The sequence below is a fragment of the Pelodiscus sinensis genome, chromosome 5 (assembly GCF_049634645.1).
Source record: "Pelodiscus sinensis isolate JC-2024 chromosome 5, ASM4963464v1, whole genome shotgun sequence".
Lineage (NCBI taxonomy): Eukaryota > Metazoa > Chordata > Testudines > Trionychidae > Pelodiscus > Pelodiscus sinensis.
In genome coordinates, this window is record NC_134715.1 from 23,153,782 (window position 1) to 23,172,964 (window position 19,183).

General features: G+C 40.7%; 2 protein-coding genes across 4 annotated transcripts in view; one reads left to right on the forward strand and one right to left on the reverse strand.

Moving 5' to 3' along the window:
• Positions 1 to 19,183, forward strand: part of MTTP (microsomal triglyceride transfer protein) — a 58,755-nt gene that overhangs the window by 14,269 nt on the left and 25,303 nt on the right. For all 3 annotated transcript variants that reach the window (XR_012904044.1, XM_075929652.1, XM_006133780.4), the window contains exons 5-15: positions 1,597 to 1,713; positions 3,154 to 3,293; positions 5,456 to 5,606; positions 10,329 to 10,486; positions 11,173 to 11,341; positions 11,968 to 12,075; positions 13,099 to 13,311; positions 14,071 to 14,282; positions 16,967 to 17,064; positions 17,164 to 17,285; positions 18,370 to 18,597. Coding sequence is in view for 2 of the 3 variants with exons in the window: in XM_075929652.1 (XP_075785767.1) it covers positions 1,597 to 1,713; positions 3,154 to 3,293; positions 5,456 to 5,606; positions 10,329 to 10,486; positions 11,173 to 11,341; positions 11,968 to 12,075; positions 13,099 to 13,311; positions 14,071 to 14,282; positions 16,967 to 17,064; positions 17,164 to 17,285; positions 18,370 to 18,597 (1,716 nt within the window). In the remaining variant the exon portion in view is untranslated. The remainder of the gene's footprint in view (positions 1 to 1,596; positions 1,714 to 3,153; positions 3,294 to 5,455; positions 5,607 to 10,328; positions 10,487 to 11,172; positions 11,342 to 11,967; positions 12,076 to 13,098; positions 13,312 to 14,070; positions 14,283 to 16,966; positions 17,065 to 17,163; positions 17,286 to 18,369; positions 18,598 to 19,183) is intronic.
• Positions 13,190 to 19,183, reverse strand: part of C5H4orf54 (chromosome 5 C4orf54 homolog) — a 57,537-nt gene continuing 51,543 nt past the window's right edge. Inside the window, exon 3 of the transcript XR_012904043.1 lies at positions 13,190 to 13,324. The gene's annotated coding sequence lies outside the window, so the exon portion shown is untranslated. The remainder of the gene's footprint in view (positions 13,325 to 19,183) is intronic.

The window sequence follows — 19,183 nt, forward strand, 5'->3', positions numbered from 1 at the left end:
AAGAAGAGGGGCTAGGGAAGGGTAAGTGGAAGGAAGTGAGGGAGGAATGGGGCACGAGCCCCCGATGGGGAGGACTGGGCTGGCTCTGCGGGCTTCTGGGGGTGGAAGCTCTCCTGCAGCCCCCCAATTGCCCCCTCTCCCCAGATGGCAGCCTGCGGCAAGTGCAGCCGGTCTGATGGCCGAGTGCTGTGATGTGCCCAGTGTGGGCACTCAGGGCACTTCAAGTCAGGACTGCTTTGCAAGCGGGGCATCCCTGAGAACTGTCTGTCCGGGGTGGGGTTCGGGACCCTTTAAACACAGCCCTCGGCTAGCCTGAGGCAGCATCTCCACGCTCTAAGTCCTCCTCTGATGCCCTGCCGGCACTGCTTCCGGCCATCCTTAACCCCGCTTCAGGGTCCACTTAATGTGGACGCGCTAGTTCGAATTAGCAAAACGCTAATTCAAACTAGTTTTTAGTTCTAGATGCGTTAGTTCGAATTAGCTTAGTTCGAATTAACTAATTCGAACTAAGTTAGTTCGAATTAGCGCTGTAGTGTAGACATACCCAGTTTGATTTAAAAGCCTCTTGTTTTTGTTACCCCAAAATATTCTCACTGGAGACCACCTTTATGCAACAGTTTCAATTTAGTTTAATTCTGTAAAAAATCAATGTAAAGTGAGGTTTAAATAGAATAAAGTGTCCATGAAGGCTTAGCAATGGTTTAAGTACATTGGTTTAATATAGTACTTTGAACTAAGCTCATGAAACTTTTAATACAAACAAGGCCGGAGCCATGCCAAAATTCACTCCAGCAGAAGCAAATTCAGTGCAATCATACTCAATTGTTTATAAATTCCTATTTGTTTAATTAATGTTTCCCCATGCAGCTAATAAAAATAATCTCTGCTCATCCAAGAGAAAGTACTTTTTGCATAAGTAAAAACATAATAATGTGAACAAAAATAAATCCAGCAGACTTTTAATCTAGGGATATTAAATTTCAATTAATCAGCTAATCAAGTAGTTGATGGCATTTCCATCGACTAACTCAAATTAGTTGATAAGGGGGGGGTGCTTGCTATCCCACTGTACCTCTTTCTTTGAAATGTACAAGAGCTGCCCATGGCTCTTGTATATTCCAAAGGGAGAGATGCAGCAGTGGGACCAGTGTGAGTGAGATTGTTTCAATCCCCACTTGCACCATTTCTCTGCTGCCCCCTGTGGATACAGTGCTTGGGGGAACCAGCTTTCAAACCTTTCAAACCGGCTTCCCCTAACACTGGCTTGTGCTCCCCCCCGTTGCTGCCTCTCTCTGATAGAGGCAACAAGGGAGGGAGGGTAAAGCGCTAATCAAGTTCCTACTCGACTATTCCATAGTCGAGTAGTTTGCTTAGTCACTTAAATCCCTACTTTTACTTCTCCCCCCCATTAAAAAGTAACAAACCCCAATTGAAAATCAACCTCAAACAGCAAGTGAAGATGTGGGTTCAGTTTCAAATATTCCAAGCTGGCCATTGAGCAAAGATGGTGTATATGTATGAGGGGGGAAAAGACAAACAACAACAGTACAACAAATGAGAAATGGGTAACTCTGAAAATACTTTTTCCTTTTCAAGGTGGATGTCTCTGGTAAATGCAATATTACTTACCATGCTCGAGAAAATCAAGTGACTAAAATTAAAGCCCTGGGCACCTGTGAAATTGAAAAGACGGGTTTTACCAGCTATAATGAGGTATAATATTGTTTATATTTGAAAGAAATAAATACAAAAAAAATCAGATAATTAAAACAGCCAGTTTTCAGTCATGTTCATTTGATGTTTGCTCAGATGTAGTGATATATATGCAGCCAATGGAAGTCATTTTAATGTACATTATTTGCTTTACTTTAAAATACCCTCTTTACTTGCTCTCATTATTTCCTTTCTTGTATGGTAGAATGCATGCTTATAGCTGCATGTTTCATGTAGGACACTTGCTGTATATGCTTCACCCAAAAATATTACATGGATTACCAACAAATGAAAACATCGGTAGAGCCTCAATCTGTGTAAAATGGCATAATTTAACTGAAGTCAGTGGAATTATGATCTGCTCTATCAGCTGGTGATCTGACCCAGTATATAGCATACTTGCAACATCTTCCAAGATATTGTCCTGTTTTCTTTTTTGTTTTAATCAATTATTGCTTTCTATGTGAGTAATGCTTCTGTGTATTTGTAGTACTACTAATAATTGTAAACCCTTCCCCAGCTGTTATGAAAGTGTTTAGTAAGTGTAAGTTTAGTACCTGCTGCTCTTGTAGAGCCAGATCCTGATGCCTGATACGGCACATTGGTGGGCTAGAAGGGTAGTAAATTTGGTCTGACTGCAGAGCTGATTCCCCTGGTATGACAAAGGGGAGATATCGTGTGGATGTGGCCACAAAGTGGCTATGCTCTAGTGATCTCTGGTAGCATAAGTGCCCCCTTTGGGCTGTTTCTAAGTAGTGCAAATTAGAGCCATGCTGTTGCTAAGGATATTCAACTAGATACTGTAGAGATCCAAAAAGCACAAAGGTGATATACAATCTTCTTTGCCTTGCTCTGTCTTCGATCCTGCACAAAGGAAAGTCTGGCTGGACCTAAGCATAAGACATATTTCAAGCTAACAGGTCACTAACGCCAAGAGCTAGTTTGCTTTCCACAATATGTTCTAGATATGGGAGGCAAACAGTGTTGGGCCAGAGCTTGCCACATGTACTCACATGAATAAATCTGACTCCTAGGAGTAATCCCACTGATATTCTCAAGAATCTTCTTTTCTGATAGTTGCCTTAAACAAAACCCCTTGATCTATGACTTATTAGATGTATTTTTAGCAATATTCAATGCCCCCTTTTTCTCTCCCACTGCCCGCTGTGAGGTAGGTAAGCATTATTGTAATTTGCTAATGAAAAATGTGAGATGCATAATGGGAAAGTGACTGACAAGGTCACAGAGAGAGATCATGTCAGAAATGAAATGAGAACACTGGAGATCTTGGTTCCCAATCCTGGGCTTAGATCCCTTTCCTACTCTGGGAGATAAGCCCAGTCCCACATTCCTCAATAGGGCCTTGATTCATTAAGAGTTTTGCCTTGTGTTTGGACTGTAGACACTGACCCTATTTTATTGTTTGTTATTATTTTTCAGCTTTTAGATATCAGTACAAAAGCCACATCTGCTACAATTTATGTGCTAGAAGACGACTTTATTAAATCCGTGAGGGCAGAAGAGAATCATGTTTTATCTCTGAATTTCCAGCAAACAACAAATGCCAAAATAGTTTCCAAGTAAGGCGACTAATTTGATTTTTCAAAAAAGTTTAAGTGGTTTCCAAAACAGCAACATCATAATATTTAGCACTTTCCAACTAATAATGGCTGGGTAGATGACCAGTAGGAGTAATTAATTCTATGCTTTTTATATGTTTACTTTACCTTATAATTAAAAATAGAAAACCATTAAGTAGTAGTGTATATATTTAGTTTATGTAACTATATTTTGCAGTCACTTCTGTCATCATTCTCCCTCCCACATTATTTCTTACTCTTTGTCATACACACTTGTGGTGTCTTGACTTAAATTAGGGCTGGTATCTGCAAACACTTAACCATGTGTGTTTTATTCATGCAAGCAGTGCCACTGACTGCAGGGAGACTTGCTGGTGTGAGGAAAGTGTCTGCACGATCATGGCCTAAGACCATAAAACTTTGTAGAAAGGATTTCTATCTTCCTATATGTTTGTTGAACACCTAGTTGAATGGGGTGCAAATGTACAATCATACCATAAGTCAGGGCTACTCAACACGCAGCCCATGGGCTGTATGCGGCCTGTTTGTAGGCGGCCCATGGGGGTGGTTTGGGTTTATGCGGGGCTCAACATACGGCCCACAAGTGGGGTCATTTGAACATGGCCTCCATTGGGAACATGTTCCACAATGGGGAGGCATCGCCCAGGCGCGATGAGCATTGAAAGATGAAGGGGACGGGCTGGCTGGAACAGACGGGTGCAGGGTGTTGGCGTTTCTAACCCTCAGGGAGGAGGTGCCAGGAGCGCCGGGACATTGTGTGAAAGAAGCTATTTGCATATATATTTGCGTGTACAGTAAAACTCCATTAGTCCAGCATCCAGTGCTCTGGCACTCCTGATGGTCTGGCACCATCAGGAACCCGGAAGTGCTTGGGCAGCCGGACAAATGGAGCTGCTCTGCGCCTGGCTTCCCCGATTCAGCCGCTGCTGAAACTGACCAGCAGCGGCTGAATCGGGGACGCCTGGGGCAGAGCTGGACTATCGGAAGGGGGGGCTATGAGGGGTCTGGTGTGGCATCCCCCCCCACCGCACCCCAGATTCCTCATAACCCCCCCTTCTGATAGTCCGGCATATTTGATAATCCGGCACCCCCTGGGTCCTAAAGGTGCCGGATTATTGGAAGTTTACTGTATATGCAACCACACTTAAGTTGCGTCCCTAGGCATGTGCTGTGAGCATCATTGTGGCCCCTGGGGCTTCCAAAGTTGAGTAGCCTTGCCATAAGTAATAAATAATGAAATAATATTCATTAGGTGCTGGTCAGACTATTTTGAAAAGTTCAAAGTGTCCATGAAAAGAATGTTTAAAACAGAGTGCTGATTTTTTGGCTTTTGATTTTCCCCTCCCAACTTTTTATCACATTCTTAATGCAGGTAGTAATCAACTGCAACATTTGGACCTGTGTTGGAATCTAGATTCCAAACCTATCAACCCCCAAAGTTTGGAGGTATTCATGTCCAGGGAAAAGTTTCAGGAACATTCTTAGGGTTTGTCCACTGAGACAGTTGGTATACAGCAAACTACTAGGGTGCAAATGTGTAGCTTACTATACTGCTGCACATACAGTCACCACATGGACTCTGCCATCCAAGCAGCAGTATGTCACTTTTCACTGAGAGTGTTGACATACTGCTGTTTGGATGGCAGAGTCTACCCGGACACTTAATGCACAACAAGCTAGTATGCCATTGATTTACCGCCCAGCTTGCAGTGCACTACATCTGCATACAGACAAGCCTTGAGCATTGTGGTAAAAGCATAACATCTTTCCAAGAAAGCAGGGAATTTGCCATTTCAGTAGACAGAATTTTCTTATAAAGAAGCACATGAAACATTTCAAACTGCAGACAAAGCTTTAAATAATATGGCAGTAAAGATATTTACCATATGGTATTGATCTGGATCCTAGGTAGCCCAATATTTATTAGATAGTTTTTCTCTGTTTCCTTCCAGCAACAACTCAGCTTGTGTTAAATCCTGCTGATAGCTTAAAATGGAAACAGTGTTTTCTTATAACTTCTCAAATGAGAAATTCATTGGTTCTATGATTCATACCAGTGGGATATTTTTTTTCTCCGTGTGATTGATTTATTTATTTAAAACACATTCAGACTTAGTATTTTTCATTGTGTGGATGTGCAGGCAGAAACTGGAACTAAAGTCAACAGAAGCGGGGCCTAGAGTGATTGCTGGGAAGCAGATTGCCAGTGTGATCAAGACTTTGGATTCTAATTATGTAGCTGTTCCACTAGTGGCAGAGCCAGTCATGGCTGAATGCAAAAACTGTCCCTCGGTAAGTAAACAAATCGTCAGACTTAAATTCAAGAAGGGGAGTAGAACAGGTTTGAAAAAGAAATTTCTATCCAACAAATATGCCAAAGAAAGATTGCCGATGTACTATTATATATTCCACAGGAATTCCCCCCAAATTTCTGAACATTATGATGGTGCTGTAGTGAGTCAGAAGTCAATGCCGAGCTGAATTTTGTATTTACAAAGGAATTAAACCCTTTTGTTTTCTATGAATAATGTCTTGTATCCCCTGACAAATTTACAGCACATAGTTTTAAGAATAGAGAATGAAGTTTCTGAAAATTTACAGATACATTCATAAATATAATTGTAATCATAATCATTTTAAAATAAAATGGCCACATATATATAAAGTCTAAATTTTCTTCCCACTCCGTTTAGCAAAACATTCTTGATTTTTGAGATTTAAAACTTACACACTAGCAAAATCTAAGATAAATGCTACTTTAAAAAAAAGTGAATTGATATTGTCCAATTTTTTAACTGATTACAACCATTGACTTTTTTCCCAGTGAAAAGATACTCAAGAATTAGAATGTATTATTCTAAATAACTTTTTGATGTAGAATGTATGGCTCCAATTCAGCAAGATATTTTATGTCTTTAGTAGGTCTGTTCATGCACTTAAAATACCTTTCTGTCCTGGGACCTATGTAAATTATTTGGCAGTAAAATAATTCTGTAATGTGTTTTTTCCTGAGTTTGTATAGCTGCACAGAAGTTTAAAAAAAACAAAAACAAAACAACCAACAACTCAAAAAACATAAGGGGTAAATCTGAAACAGAGGGGATTTAGTATGAGTAATGAAGAAGTTCTGAAGGGAGGGGAGATACATCAATGGGAAGCAAACAGCTGTCAAAAAGAGGTGCTGTCCTTCACTGTGGGATTGTGCTTATGACAGTTTACACTGAACGGTTTCTCACTTATTATTATTGTGAGAGCTGAAGTCAAATCATCTGGATCTGAATTTGTCACAATGGCTATAGAGAGAATATCCAAGTCACATTAGAAATCATAGCCTATAGAGCCCTGCTGAGGAATGAGGTATGGCATTCTAACTATAAATCTAGTGGAATGCTGACAATGGAATCCTGCTTTCCTACTGTATTGTACTGTAACTGCTATGAATAGACTAGGTCTATAAATAGAATATGGTTTCCAAAACAGCAACATCATAATATTTAGCACTTTCATATCATATTGTGTCAGAGTGACAAATATATATTATGCCACACTCCATTTTTATTTTCAAAGGCTTCCACAAAAATTATTTAGCTCACTTAGATATGGTTAGGATTAAAGTAACCATTATTATCTCCATTTTAAAAGTAGGAAACCTGGACTCAGAGAAAGGTAGGCCAACATTTTTAAATTTGGAAGCTTAAAGTTAAGCATATAAACTCTTATTTAAGCATATCACATAAGTCACTTGATTTTCAGAAGTGCTGAGCAATCACTGTTCTTATAGTCTAATATTTCTGGAAATCTAGCCGTTTATTAAGATGGCTTCTTTAGTCATGCACATTTGAAAATTTTGGCTTATGGTATTTTTCCCAGGCTAAAGACTGAATTGAGATTTAAAGCTGCCTCTCATGCAGTTCAGTTATTAATTCATCAACAATTAAAAACAGTAACTACATTATAAATTTGTCATTTATCCGTTTCGCATGATTTCTAACAGCAATAGGTGAAGCATTTCCTGGCAATTAAAGACCTGATGAATTTGAGACTTCATACTTCTCCCTGGGGCCTCACCTCCTCAAACTGGTCAGCTGTAAGAAAACATCTAAGGATCATTACAGCTGAATGAATGTTAAGAGATGATTTTGAGTAATCTTGGGTAGTGCTAAGTATACCAACTAAAGTGCATCACTTATCACAAAAACCCATCTCTCAGCAATGTATATTTATTCATTTTCAGCTTCCAATAGCAATACTGACCTTGATGCTGGGCATCAGTGACCAGCTGAGATTAACAGCCCCCAACTGTGCCCCAGGCAATCAACTTCTCCCAGATGGTCTTTAATCCCCAGGAAATACCCAGTGTCTCTGTCATTGTTGCCTAATTACTGTCACAGTTCATGGAAACTACACTCTGTACCACTGAAATGGTATTTCAGTTGGCAGACAGGTTCAAGAGCTTAATACAAGTCCTATGAAGGTAGAATATTTTAGCAAAGGTTGAGCTGGTGGTGATGTGATTTCCCACTTCAGAGAACTGCATTAAACACTACTACAATGAACGGATGAATTTTCATCAAGGAATGCCCTAGATAATCTTACTATATATTTTAGAAATATGTGTCTGTCTGCCTGTCCATGAGTCCATTTGTTCAAGAACCCCTTCTAAATGCTAAGAGCTGGGACCACAAAATTTGGAATGCAGCTTCCTCTTGTCATATCTTAAAGCAAGGTCAGGGTTTGGTTGTGCCAGGATAATGGAATGTGCATGGAATTCAATTGTTTCTCATAAAAGAGAAAGGGTCTGGCAGGAGGGACAGCTGTACTGCAAAATGACCACAGGGAGAAGCAAGGGGCCAGAGATGGGGACCAGAACAGCTATAACCCCATTGGGCAGCAGGGGACAGGAGTGGAGAAAGGGGCAGCAATCTATTATATATTTCAGAGAGTTTGTCTGTTAGATTGTCTGTTTGTCTGTCTTTCTGTCCCCCAGCTGGGGACATGCACCCCTTCCCTAGCTGCAGCCGCCATAGCTAGGCACTTTTCACCTGCCCCCAATCTTCTATGGGCTGGGGGTGTCCTTTCTTCATGGGGCAGCCTGAATACTGAATCCCTCATACGCAACCCCATCCCAGAACAATGATTTAAATGAAGAAAAACAAAACGTATTTGAATTAGGGACCCGAGCAACACAGAGTAAATCTTCTAGTACTAGATAACGGAAGTGGAGACAGGCGATAGAATAGAGAAAAGGTCAAAATACAGATTTCGTACCAAAGGGTGTCTGAAAGAAAGTAATTCTCTCAAACTTCAGATTTCTTAACATGGAACATAGGCTTCTAAAATACTACAATGGGAAGTCTAGAAATTTATAAAATTTATACAATTTATTTTTGATGCAGAGAGCTTAACTGTATTGGAAAAAATGGAATTGGACATTTATATCACTAACAGAAACATCCAGAATAGTGATAGAGATGCAGCCGTGTTAGTCTGGTGTAGCTGAAACAAAAGACAGAACTATGTAGCACTTGCTTCAAAGAAACTTTAACTCCAGACTTCAACGAGAAGCTTCAGCATTGTCATTCATGCTTAAATTTGACACTTTATGTATGGGTTTAAACAAAGACTCTAATTATCTCACCCATTACAAAGATAGCTTCCCCAGTTATCACCCCTAATGTCATTACCTCACAGAAACTAACCTTCCCCCATCACCCCCACTCTGTTCTAAAATTTGATTTGTCAATTTCACATGCGTTCATTTTTTTAATTGTATCACTTTGGTATATATGGTTGTGCTGATTTTCTTCCACATATTGATCTGAGGAAGTGGGTCTGGCCCACAAAAGCTCATCACCTAATAAACCATCTTGTTAGTCTTTAAAGTGCTACATAGTTCTGTCTTTTGTTTCAGAAACATCCAGAGATACACTGGTAAGAATTGAGAAAGAGACAGGGAGGGGATGACAACAACTGGATAGGACATAAATCCTCATGGTTCAGGCCATAAACTAATCTCTAACCAGAAAAGGAAGGAAGACACTTTCCTTTTGGGCATGATGTCCCATAACTGCCTACTGCAAGATTTCTTGCCTATCCCTCTCGAGTATCTTGTACTTCTTACTCTTGTGCACAGGACACTGATCTAGACAAACCATCGGTCTGATTTAGTATGGCAATTCTCGTGTTCCTGTAATGCTGGTGAATGTGCATCACTTGTGACTGACTCTTTATCATTGCTTAAATTTCACCCTCCTTTCCCTTTCACAACTGTTGTGCAGAATGCTATGCTCCATTTGATTGCTATTCACCACAGCAGAGAAAGCTGTATTTCAATTTTATATTTATATAGTTGGTGGAGCACTTTTAAGATACTATGAAGTGATATTCTATATACATGTTAAATATTATTAATGATTCAACAGGTGGAGGTATGCAAAAGCATCCTGTTTCTAATACTCTGCTAACCACTATTTTATAAAGCAGCTGCAAATTACCACTCTTCCCCACCATACACAACTAAAGAAGACAGAAATGGGAAACTCTTATGGACACATTGGTAAAGGCTTCTTACAAAGTGCCATTTTCTAAAAAAAATTGTAATATGGCATTTCACATTTCTTTCAATAATGGAGTTTCAAGAATAGTGGAGGCACATTATGGGAACACTATATTTACCTGAAAGAACTGTGCTGCTTCTCCCAGACACTGGGCAAACATGTTTTGGACCAAAATGTATCCTATTTCAGATATTGTGTAGTAATCAAGTGATAGACTTTAATGAAAAACTCAATGTTGGTTTCACTTCAATATGCAATTTTTGAGACCTTTATAAGGTTAAAGGAATACATGGATTGAGGTACCATGGGAATATTAATTATCTATTTAAGGAATTCTAAATATATATGACATTTTAACTATTATAAACTATATTCAGCATATCTATTGTGGGATTGATTCCTAAGAATTGAAACCAGTGCATAAGGTTTGACGTCAATTTGTTTAATTATTTTGCAGATTTCTGAGCACTGGCAAGCTATCAGGAAACAACTGGAACCCGAAAACCTTTCCAATGCTGAAGCAACAAGACATTTTTTGTCCTTTATTCAGAACCTCAGGAAAGCTACGAAAGAGGAGATACTTCAAATTCTTAGAAGTGAAAGAAATGTGGTACTGTAAGTCACCAAGAGCAATTTTTGATGCTGTAATAAAGGGTTTACAATACACACAAATGTGGGATGGGTGCATGGGAGAGAGTAATCCATACACATACTGGTGATATGATGGATCTGTAATAGTTAACACTATCTACAGGAAAGGGGATTTTTTTGTGATAGTGTTTGCTTCTGCAATAATACACTCTTGCAGTCTATTATTCAGTCCCTAGATGTCTCTGATAACTGTATAGCATCCCAGGTAGCATAGTCTCTGGTAAAAAAAAACTGGCCAAAACTGGAACTCAGGCTTGTTGGAACCCCCTTTATGTGCGGCTATATCTTTTTTCTTTCTAGAGACACACTTTTCCTTATTTCAGATTTAGCCCTGTGGACTTTAAAATACTCAGAACCCTTTTGTCATACTCTGTGTTGGCATAAAACAGAGCATCATCTGCATGTAGTACCTCTTGCAGTCCTTCAGCTATCTTACCCTGGAATATTTCAGGAGCACTTGTTTTGCTAAAAATGTAAATGCTGAAAGCAGGAGTAGCCAAAAAGAGTAATAAATTCTACCTGTGATTTTCTTGCCATAATCAGACTTGTCAATAGCCCAACCTCTTTGTTTCTGTAAGTAGCAGTGTCCTTTCCAATATTGTGCCTAACACACTACAACAACTGGCTAATTTCCCTTTCTCCCTTTACAGTCCTCAGCTGGTGGATGCTGTGACCTTTGCTCAGACCCCAGCCTCACTGGAGGCCATGCTGGAGTTCCTGGACTTTAAGAATGGAAGCAGTTCTGTGCTGCAGGAGCGGTTCCTGTATGCCTGTGGATTTTCTTCCCTCCCCAATGAGTTGCTACTGAAATCTTTAATGGTAAGCAAAATGGCTGGGAAAACACAAACTCATTTATTGCTTAAAGAGCCTAAGCCTGCTGAGACAGGAGGGAAGAGGTGCTGTCCAGCTAACTCACAACACTGAGGTGCACATGTTCTACTACACAACCTGGCTCAAACAGTACCCACTATACATAGGATATCAGATGCAGAACCTGTATCTAATTTGTAAATGTCACCTGTGCTTACAACATACAGAACCTATTACATAACCGTATCTTGGTACTTCCCCAGTTTTCCTAGAGACCACCAGATCAAGCAACATTTTACAAATTGTTCTTGTTAATATGGCAATTTAGAGATGAAAAGGCTCATCTAAGAGTTAAGTATTTTATTATCTTCGGACATGAGGCTTTAAACATCCACTTCATAAGGAACAGCTGGGCCAAGATATTCTGAATGAAATGTAAATGGAAAAAAATCACATCTGGTTATTGCACCTGATGGCAGAATAGTACTCTGCTGAGTACAAGGGCATCCCTGTGAGGTGATGAGCACCCTGATTTCCCAAGGAAGTCAACAGGAGTGGAGGGTGCACAGTACATCACAGGATTTGTACCATTCTATTCAAACGTGCAGGCTAACAGTGTTCCCTTTAAATAACAGAACAGACTCCAGGGACAGATTGGAAATAGTGAAATCAGAGAAACTATTACCATCATCATTGGTGCACTCATCAAAAAGCTGTGTGACAAGGGAGGCTGCAAACTTCCAGTAAGTATTTGCTATTTCCCTGCTGGTCAAATTCTGCCATTGAATCCACAGGTACAACTGCTGAAAGTACTGAGACTCACACAAACATCCCTCAGAATTAGCTATCTTTAATATGAGGTGGAGTGACTTTCTTTACAACAGGTTTTATTTTGTGCCATTGGAGCCTGATTCTGTGCTCTCTACATTCATTGTGCATGCATAAATCTCTGCTGATTTCTGATTCACACTAGGGTAACTTAATATCAGCCCTGTCTCTAAGCCCAAAGGCCTGTATGTTTCAAGACTGCCGGTTAGAGGTGGCATTTTTGTCTCATTTTACAGAAGTTTTTGGTGTCCCCTGGGCTTTATGCAATCTGGCTCTATCTAAGCTATAGAAAGAACTTAGATTACAAATTCGCTGGAGCAGGAATATTGGTCCAAGTGCTGGGCTGTCTCTAATTTGTGCTGGGCTGTCTCTAATTTGTGCTCAGTGCAGCTCAGGATGGGAGTGCCTAGGACTGATTCTATGCTAGTCTCTGGATCATGACAAATAATATAGCCACCTGAGGGTCAAGGAATCCCCAGTTATCCAGATCTGCTGGATGTATGACTCCTTTGCACTGCTGAAGAGTCTCAGAGCATCCAGGTATTTACCTTTTATTTTTCTGGTAAGTGTCATGCATTCCTATAGTACTGTATGAATAAGCCTGAAAGAAGATCTCCTGGGTCATTGCTTTCCATTACAATTATTTAATTGTGTTTCTTGGCCATAGCACTGGAGTCTGTACTTTCCTTGAACCAAAACATGCATGCTGAATGAGTAGCGTATTTAGGGATTGTGCATGCCTGTGGATTAAGGAAGTTTTCAGTATGCAGTTGAAAAGTCATACCTGTGCTAAATGTGGCCAATTATGTTTTAAACCAACCAAGGTTTAAAAACCCAGTCCTGCAACTCCTACTCCCATTGAGCATGCTTAGCACCCTGCGGGAAGCACTTAGCACCTCAGAGGATCTTCTTAAATGTGGCATCAATTTTCTTTTCAGGCTGTTGTGCGAGCTAAGAAGCTGATCCTTGGAAGATTAGACACAGCAATGAAAGAGGATGATATGAAGATGTACCTGCTGGCCGTGAAGAACGCCGTTCTGCCTGAAGCAATTCCGCTGCTGCTAAAATATGTTGAGTCTGGAGAAGGGCCCATCAGTAACATTGCTGCCACAGCTCTGCAGAGATATGACATCTCTTTCATCACTCGTGAGGTGAGAAGTCTTACTGCAAGAGAAAATGGTACAAGAGAGGACATTTAAAATGAAATATAAATTCAATGAAGTTCATGCTTCTTGTCCCACCCTATTTCAGTTTGCACTAGATATTTTTTCTTTCAATAAATGGTCTTTTGTACCCTTTCAGGGTGTGCATAGGAAACTGTTGCTGGCAGTTTTGAAGTCCATCTCTTCCCATCGTGCTGTATCTAGAATGTCAGAGTTAGTCTTTGGCTCTAGAGTCATATTCAACAATTATGGTACAGGATGGGGAGATCCCAGCTCTGATCTGAACTCCATTCACAAATATGCTCACTTTGCTGTGTGGCACACAAAGATACATTGAAGGGAATGCTGAACCTGTGAACCAGAATAAACAGGATCCTTCCTTGCTCCCCAACCAGCACTGACATAGGAAAATGGGTGGTACGAAGGAGAGAGAGGTGTACCTCTGTCTTCCTTCCCAGCAGCCAGCAAAGTGTTAGGTCAAGAAAATACAGAGAGATTATGGCAAATGGAACTGCAGAGAAATGTAAGATTATCAGAGAGTGAAAGCCTGATGTCATTGCATTGCATTCTGTGCTTCTGCTGCTGTCCTGCACCAACCATTGATGATATATGAGCTATGGACCTAGACTACGCAGGACTCAGGCTATGTGTTTGCATCTCAGACATTATAAATTAGTATGATCCCAATCTGTGTATTTTCTGTGGATATATGTGACTTATGAAGTGAATACTCTGTTTTTTGATCAGGTGAAGGAAACAATGAACAGGATTTATCACCAGAATCATAAAATTTATGAAAAGACCCTGAGAACAACTGCAGCTGCCATCATTTTCAGCAGTAACCCATCCTACATGGAAGTGAAAAACCTCTTGCTTTCTATTGGAGAATTGCCATTGGAAATGAACAAGTACATGCTCTCATTAGTCCAAGATATACTTCATTTTGAAATGCCTGCAAGGTACGTTACATTTAATATATATGCATACACATACAAATATAAATAATCAAGGTTTTTATGTACTATGTACTAGTGTGACATGGGATAAAAAAAAGGACATTCCATTAATAGCTAAATAACATATGTAGTTTTAAGAAATCACAAGCAGGCATATGCTCATCCCTCTATTTTTGGGTACTGCCATTTTAAAATAAACCCATATACTCCAATGGCAGATAGTGAACATCTGACAGGAGATTTTTCAAAGGCACACATGGCAGTGAGGCACCTTGCTTCTGATACTTTTCTATTAGTTAGGTGCGTCCCTGCCATGTGTGCCTTTAAAAATCTTCCTACCTGGTCTTCATTCTTGATGTTCAATAGAGCCTAAGGATTATGTTTTCAAAAAGTGAGGCTCTTTGAAAAGCTACAACATTAAAAGGAAATCTCATTGAAATGTCTTTCATTTTAGTCTATGTTAGTTTTCAAACAACATTTTAATTGGTAACCTTCCTACAACTAAACTGAGATCTGTGGTCAAAATCTTATAAAAGTATGTGAACAATTAATCCAGGTACTTATTTAAAAAACTTTCAGAAGCATTCTTTAAGGCTACGTCTACACGACACGTTTTTGTGGCAGAAAATATGCTAATGAGGGACTCATTAGCATAAGTCACAACACCATTAGTATATTTTCTGCCATTTCTTTTTGTGCAAGGGGTTTTTTGTGCACAAAACCCCCCTTTTGCACAAGATCCTTATGTCTGTTCCGGAGAGGCATAAGGATCTTGCACAAAGCAGGGTTTTTGCACAAAAAAATCTCATCCGCACTGCTTCTTTTTGCGCAAAAACCCCCTGTACAAAAAGAAATGGCAGAAAATACGCAAATGGTGTTGCGACTTAAGCTAATGAGCCTCTCAGCATATTTTCTGCTGCAAAAATGTGTAGACAAAGCCTAACATTTTTGTTACTGAACTATCAGTTTATATAGTAATAGAAATGCAGCCATCCCCCCGCCTCCCCTCTATTCTAAAATCTGATTTGTCAATTTTATATGTGTTCACTTTTTTTGATTGTATCCCTTTGATATACAGGCAGTCCCCGACTTACGCAGATCCGACTTACGTCGGATCCGCAGTTACGAACGGGGCTCCCCCGGAGGACACGGACTGCGGGACCTCGCGGTCCTGCCGCCCGTGTACTCCGGGGCTTTCTCCGCGTCTCCCTGGTCTGCAGACCAGGAAGACGCAGAGCAAAGCCGCGGGGGGGCTCGGGCTTTGCAAAGCCTCGGGGAAGCCGGCAGCGGCTTTGCAAAGCCGCGGGGAAGCCGGCAGCGGAGCAGCCCAGATGCCCCGCGGCTGTCCCGCTGCTGGCGTCCTCAGAGGCTTTGCTCCCCGTCTCCCTGGCAGACCAGGGAGACGGGGAGCAAAGCCGCGGAGGACCCAGGTGGCGGGACCGCGGTGCGTCTCAGTCCGCTACCCGCGTCTTCCTGGTCTGCTGGGGTGGGGGGGGGGCGCAGCTAGTACGCCCCCCCCCCCCCAGCAGACTAGGCTTTTCTCCAGACGCCTGTGGCAGAGCAGCTGGGGCGCTGCCGGTTGGTCCCGCAGCGCCGCTCTGGGCGCTACTGGACCAACCCGGCAGCACCCCAGCTGCTCTGCCCCAGGCGTCCTGATTCAGCCGCTGCTGGTCAGTTTCAGCAGCGGCTGAATCAGGACTCCTGGGGCAGAGCAGCTGGGGTGCTGCTGGGTTGGTCCAGTAGCGCCGAGGAGCAGCGCTACTGGAGCAACCCAGCAGCACCCCAGCTGCTCTGCCCCAGGCGTCCCCAAGTCAGCTTCTGCTGAAACTGACCAGCGCTGACTACAGGAAGCTCGAGGCAGAGTTGCTCTGCCCCGGCTTCCTGGAATCAGCTGCTGATCAGTTTCAGCAGCAGCTGACTTGGGGACACCTGGGGTTCTTAAGTTGATTCTGTATGTAAGTCAGAACTGGCGGTCAGTTTCAGCAGCGGCTGAATCTGGACGCCAGTTCCGACTTACATACAGATTCAACTTAAGAACAAACCTTCAGTCCCTATCTTGTACGTAACCCGGGGAATGCCTGTATATGGTTGTGTCAATTTTCTTCCACAATTTGATCTGAAGAAGTGGGTCTGGCCCACGAAAGCTCATCACCTAATAAACCATCTTATTAGTCTTTAAAGTGCTGCATAGTCCTGTCTTTTGTTTCATCAGTTTATATAGACATTAAAAATCTTACATAAAAAAATAAAAGTTGCAAAGTAAAATGCCAAAGAGTCAGGTAATACTTGTTCTGTTGATAGGAACTTTACTCCCCAGAGGTTTCTCTATCTAAGACCTTAAAAGTCTTTCAAGAAAGAAAGGAAATAATCAACATTTGATAGAATTTTCAAAAGTGTTTAAGTGATTCAATGGGATTTGAGTCCTAAATCTCTTATATAGTATTTCAGAAACCACCCTTATCCCTTATCTATTTGTCATTATATTTTAGAAACTGATGATCCAAAGCCCAGTGAAATCAATGAAAAGATACCCATTGACTTCAATAGGCTTTGAGTCAGGTATAGACTATTGAGAGTAGTGTGTGCAAAGTTAAATCTTCTTATGTTTCTCAGTTGGCTAATACTGTTACTGTTCTCATGGAAGACCGTACAATAGCAAACTAGTGTTTTTTTTTTTAATTCTACAGCAAAATGATTCGTAAAGTTCTGAAGGACATGGTTGTTCACAACTATGATCGCTTCTCCAAGACTGGGTCTTCCTCTGCCTACTCTGGCTATGTGATACGTATGTAACCAGAAAAATAGTTTTGTAAGCCTGTTTATTCTCCTGGTCACTTGACTTAGTTGCAAATATGAATAATATCTAGTGTTTTTGTTGATTAAGGTGGCCCTGGTGCATCATCCACATACAGCCTTGACATCCTCTACTCAGGCTCTGGGATTTTACGAAGAAGTAACTTGAACATCTTTCTTTTCAATAAAAACGCTCAACTTCATGCCAGCCAGGTAAATGCCATGTGCTATGGAAACACTAAGCATATAAGCCTGTCCCTGTAACCTATAAGCCAGTGGTAGAAAAACTGTGATCCATCGGGGTTCTATGTGTAACCCACGAGACACTTTGTTTATTGTTGTCCATGATCAGAGTTGCCAGCTTCTGCTGATTCCATCGGTATAGTTTTTTTCCCTACTTGTATTAAGAAAGTGACATGCACATAAAGTAAAGGCACATAAAGTGAAGTGTGTGCTAATTGCACACAGCATTGTGAGAACCAATCAAAGTGCTGCTATGATTCAGTCAGCACACACTACAAATTCTAGATACACAAGTGCAGTTAGCAAAACTACCCTGTCCTGGGAGACCATCTTGGTTACAATAATCTTGTGGCCTACTGAGATGGAGGGCCATATATGTGACCCATTTTCTATCCTAGGTTGCTCATCACTGCTTTAAGCTTAGGTATCTCCTATTGAGAACTATGGGGGTTTGTGCTTTTTAGGACTATTGGGACAGGCAGAGAATGTTCCAAAACCAAAAAAACTGCTGATAAAGTAAATGTATTATACAAAAGAAAGGCAGTTTCTTACATAATTAGATACAAACTTTTCCTGCTAGGAAAGACTATATAGTCTGCTTGCTAGGCATACATTTCACCCACAAGTAATTAAATGGGAAAAAAACTTAAAAAACAGCAAATAGTCCTGTTGCACCTTAGAGACTAACAAACAAATGTACATGGTACCATGAGCTTTCGTGGGTACAACCCATTTCTTAAGATGAAAGCTCATACCACAACCTACATTTTTGTTAGTTTCTAAGGTGCTACAGATCTATTTGCTGTTTTTTAAGCTTTTTTCAATTACAGACTAACACGGCTACACCTCTGAAACTAATGAGAATAGCTGCTATAAGACTACTTTACTGTTTCTCCTACTGCTATTTATTCTGCTTGAAAACACTTATATTTTGATCAGATGCTTTTTTCACCTAAAGTAAAAAAATTCAATTCACTTTAATGTTCAGTTTGCAATGTATAAAATCCCAGATTGGGCACTTTGTCACAGATAATGTCTCACTTTTTCGTTTTAGGTTGTGATTGAAGCTCAAGGCCTAGAATCCATAATAGCTGCATCTCCAGATGAAGGCGAAGAAAACCTGGAGTCCTTTGCTGGCATGTCAGCAATCTTGCTTGACGTTCAGCTCAGGCCCGTTACTTTTTTCCAAGGGTATGGAGATTTAATGTCTAAAATGTTCTCGGCAACTGGAGACCCTATAAACGTGGTGAAAGGACTTATCCTTCTGATAGATTACTCACAGGTACAAATATCTGACTCAAACCTTTTTCTGTCTCTCAAGCATACATTCATTCACTCTCTCATAGTCCTGCTCCTGCAACCACATTAAATTAATATGACTGTTTGCTCCACTTATTTTATACTTTAATTACTTTTAAATCAAAAGGGAAAATATATATTGTATGAAATCTGAAGACAGGAAATCAGCATGGACAGAAGAAAAGGGGCAGCAAATATGTATCACACTAAAAAAACAATCTAATTCTATAAAAACAAACCAGGGAAACTCCCCATTGATTCCCAACATATCACTGACAGATACAGCCTCCTTCCTACCCAGTTATTTTGTAATGTGCAGTTCCTAGTAAGGTGATGGTGTCACCAAATGTCATCTGTTTTTATAACTCAGAAGTTATCCAGAGATCTGACACCCATCTTGTTCATTTTCTCAACGGCTCAGCTAAGTTTCCCAGGCTTGATACACCAGGTGATCGTCCCTAACTTCTCACATGACAAGCTTAGTGCTTAGTGCTTGTTCAGAATTTATGGTGCCTGTGCGGAGTTTAATTTTCAGGGGCTCAGAACACTGTGACATCAAAATGATTTGT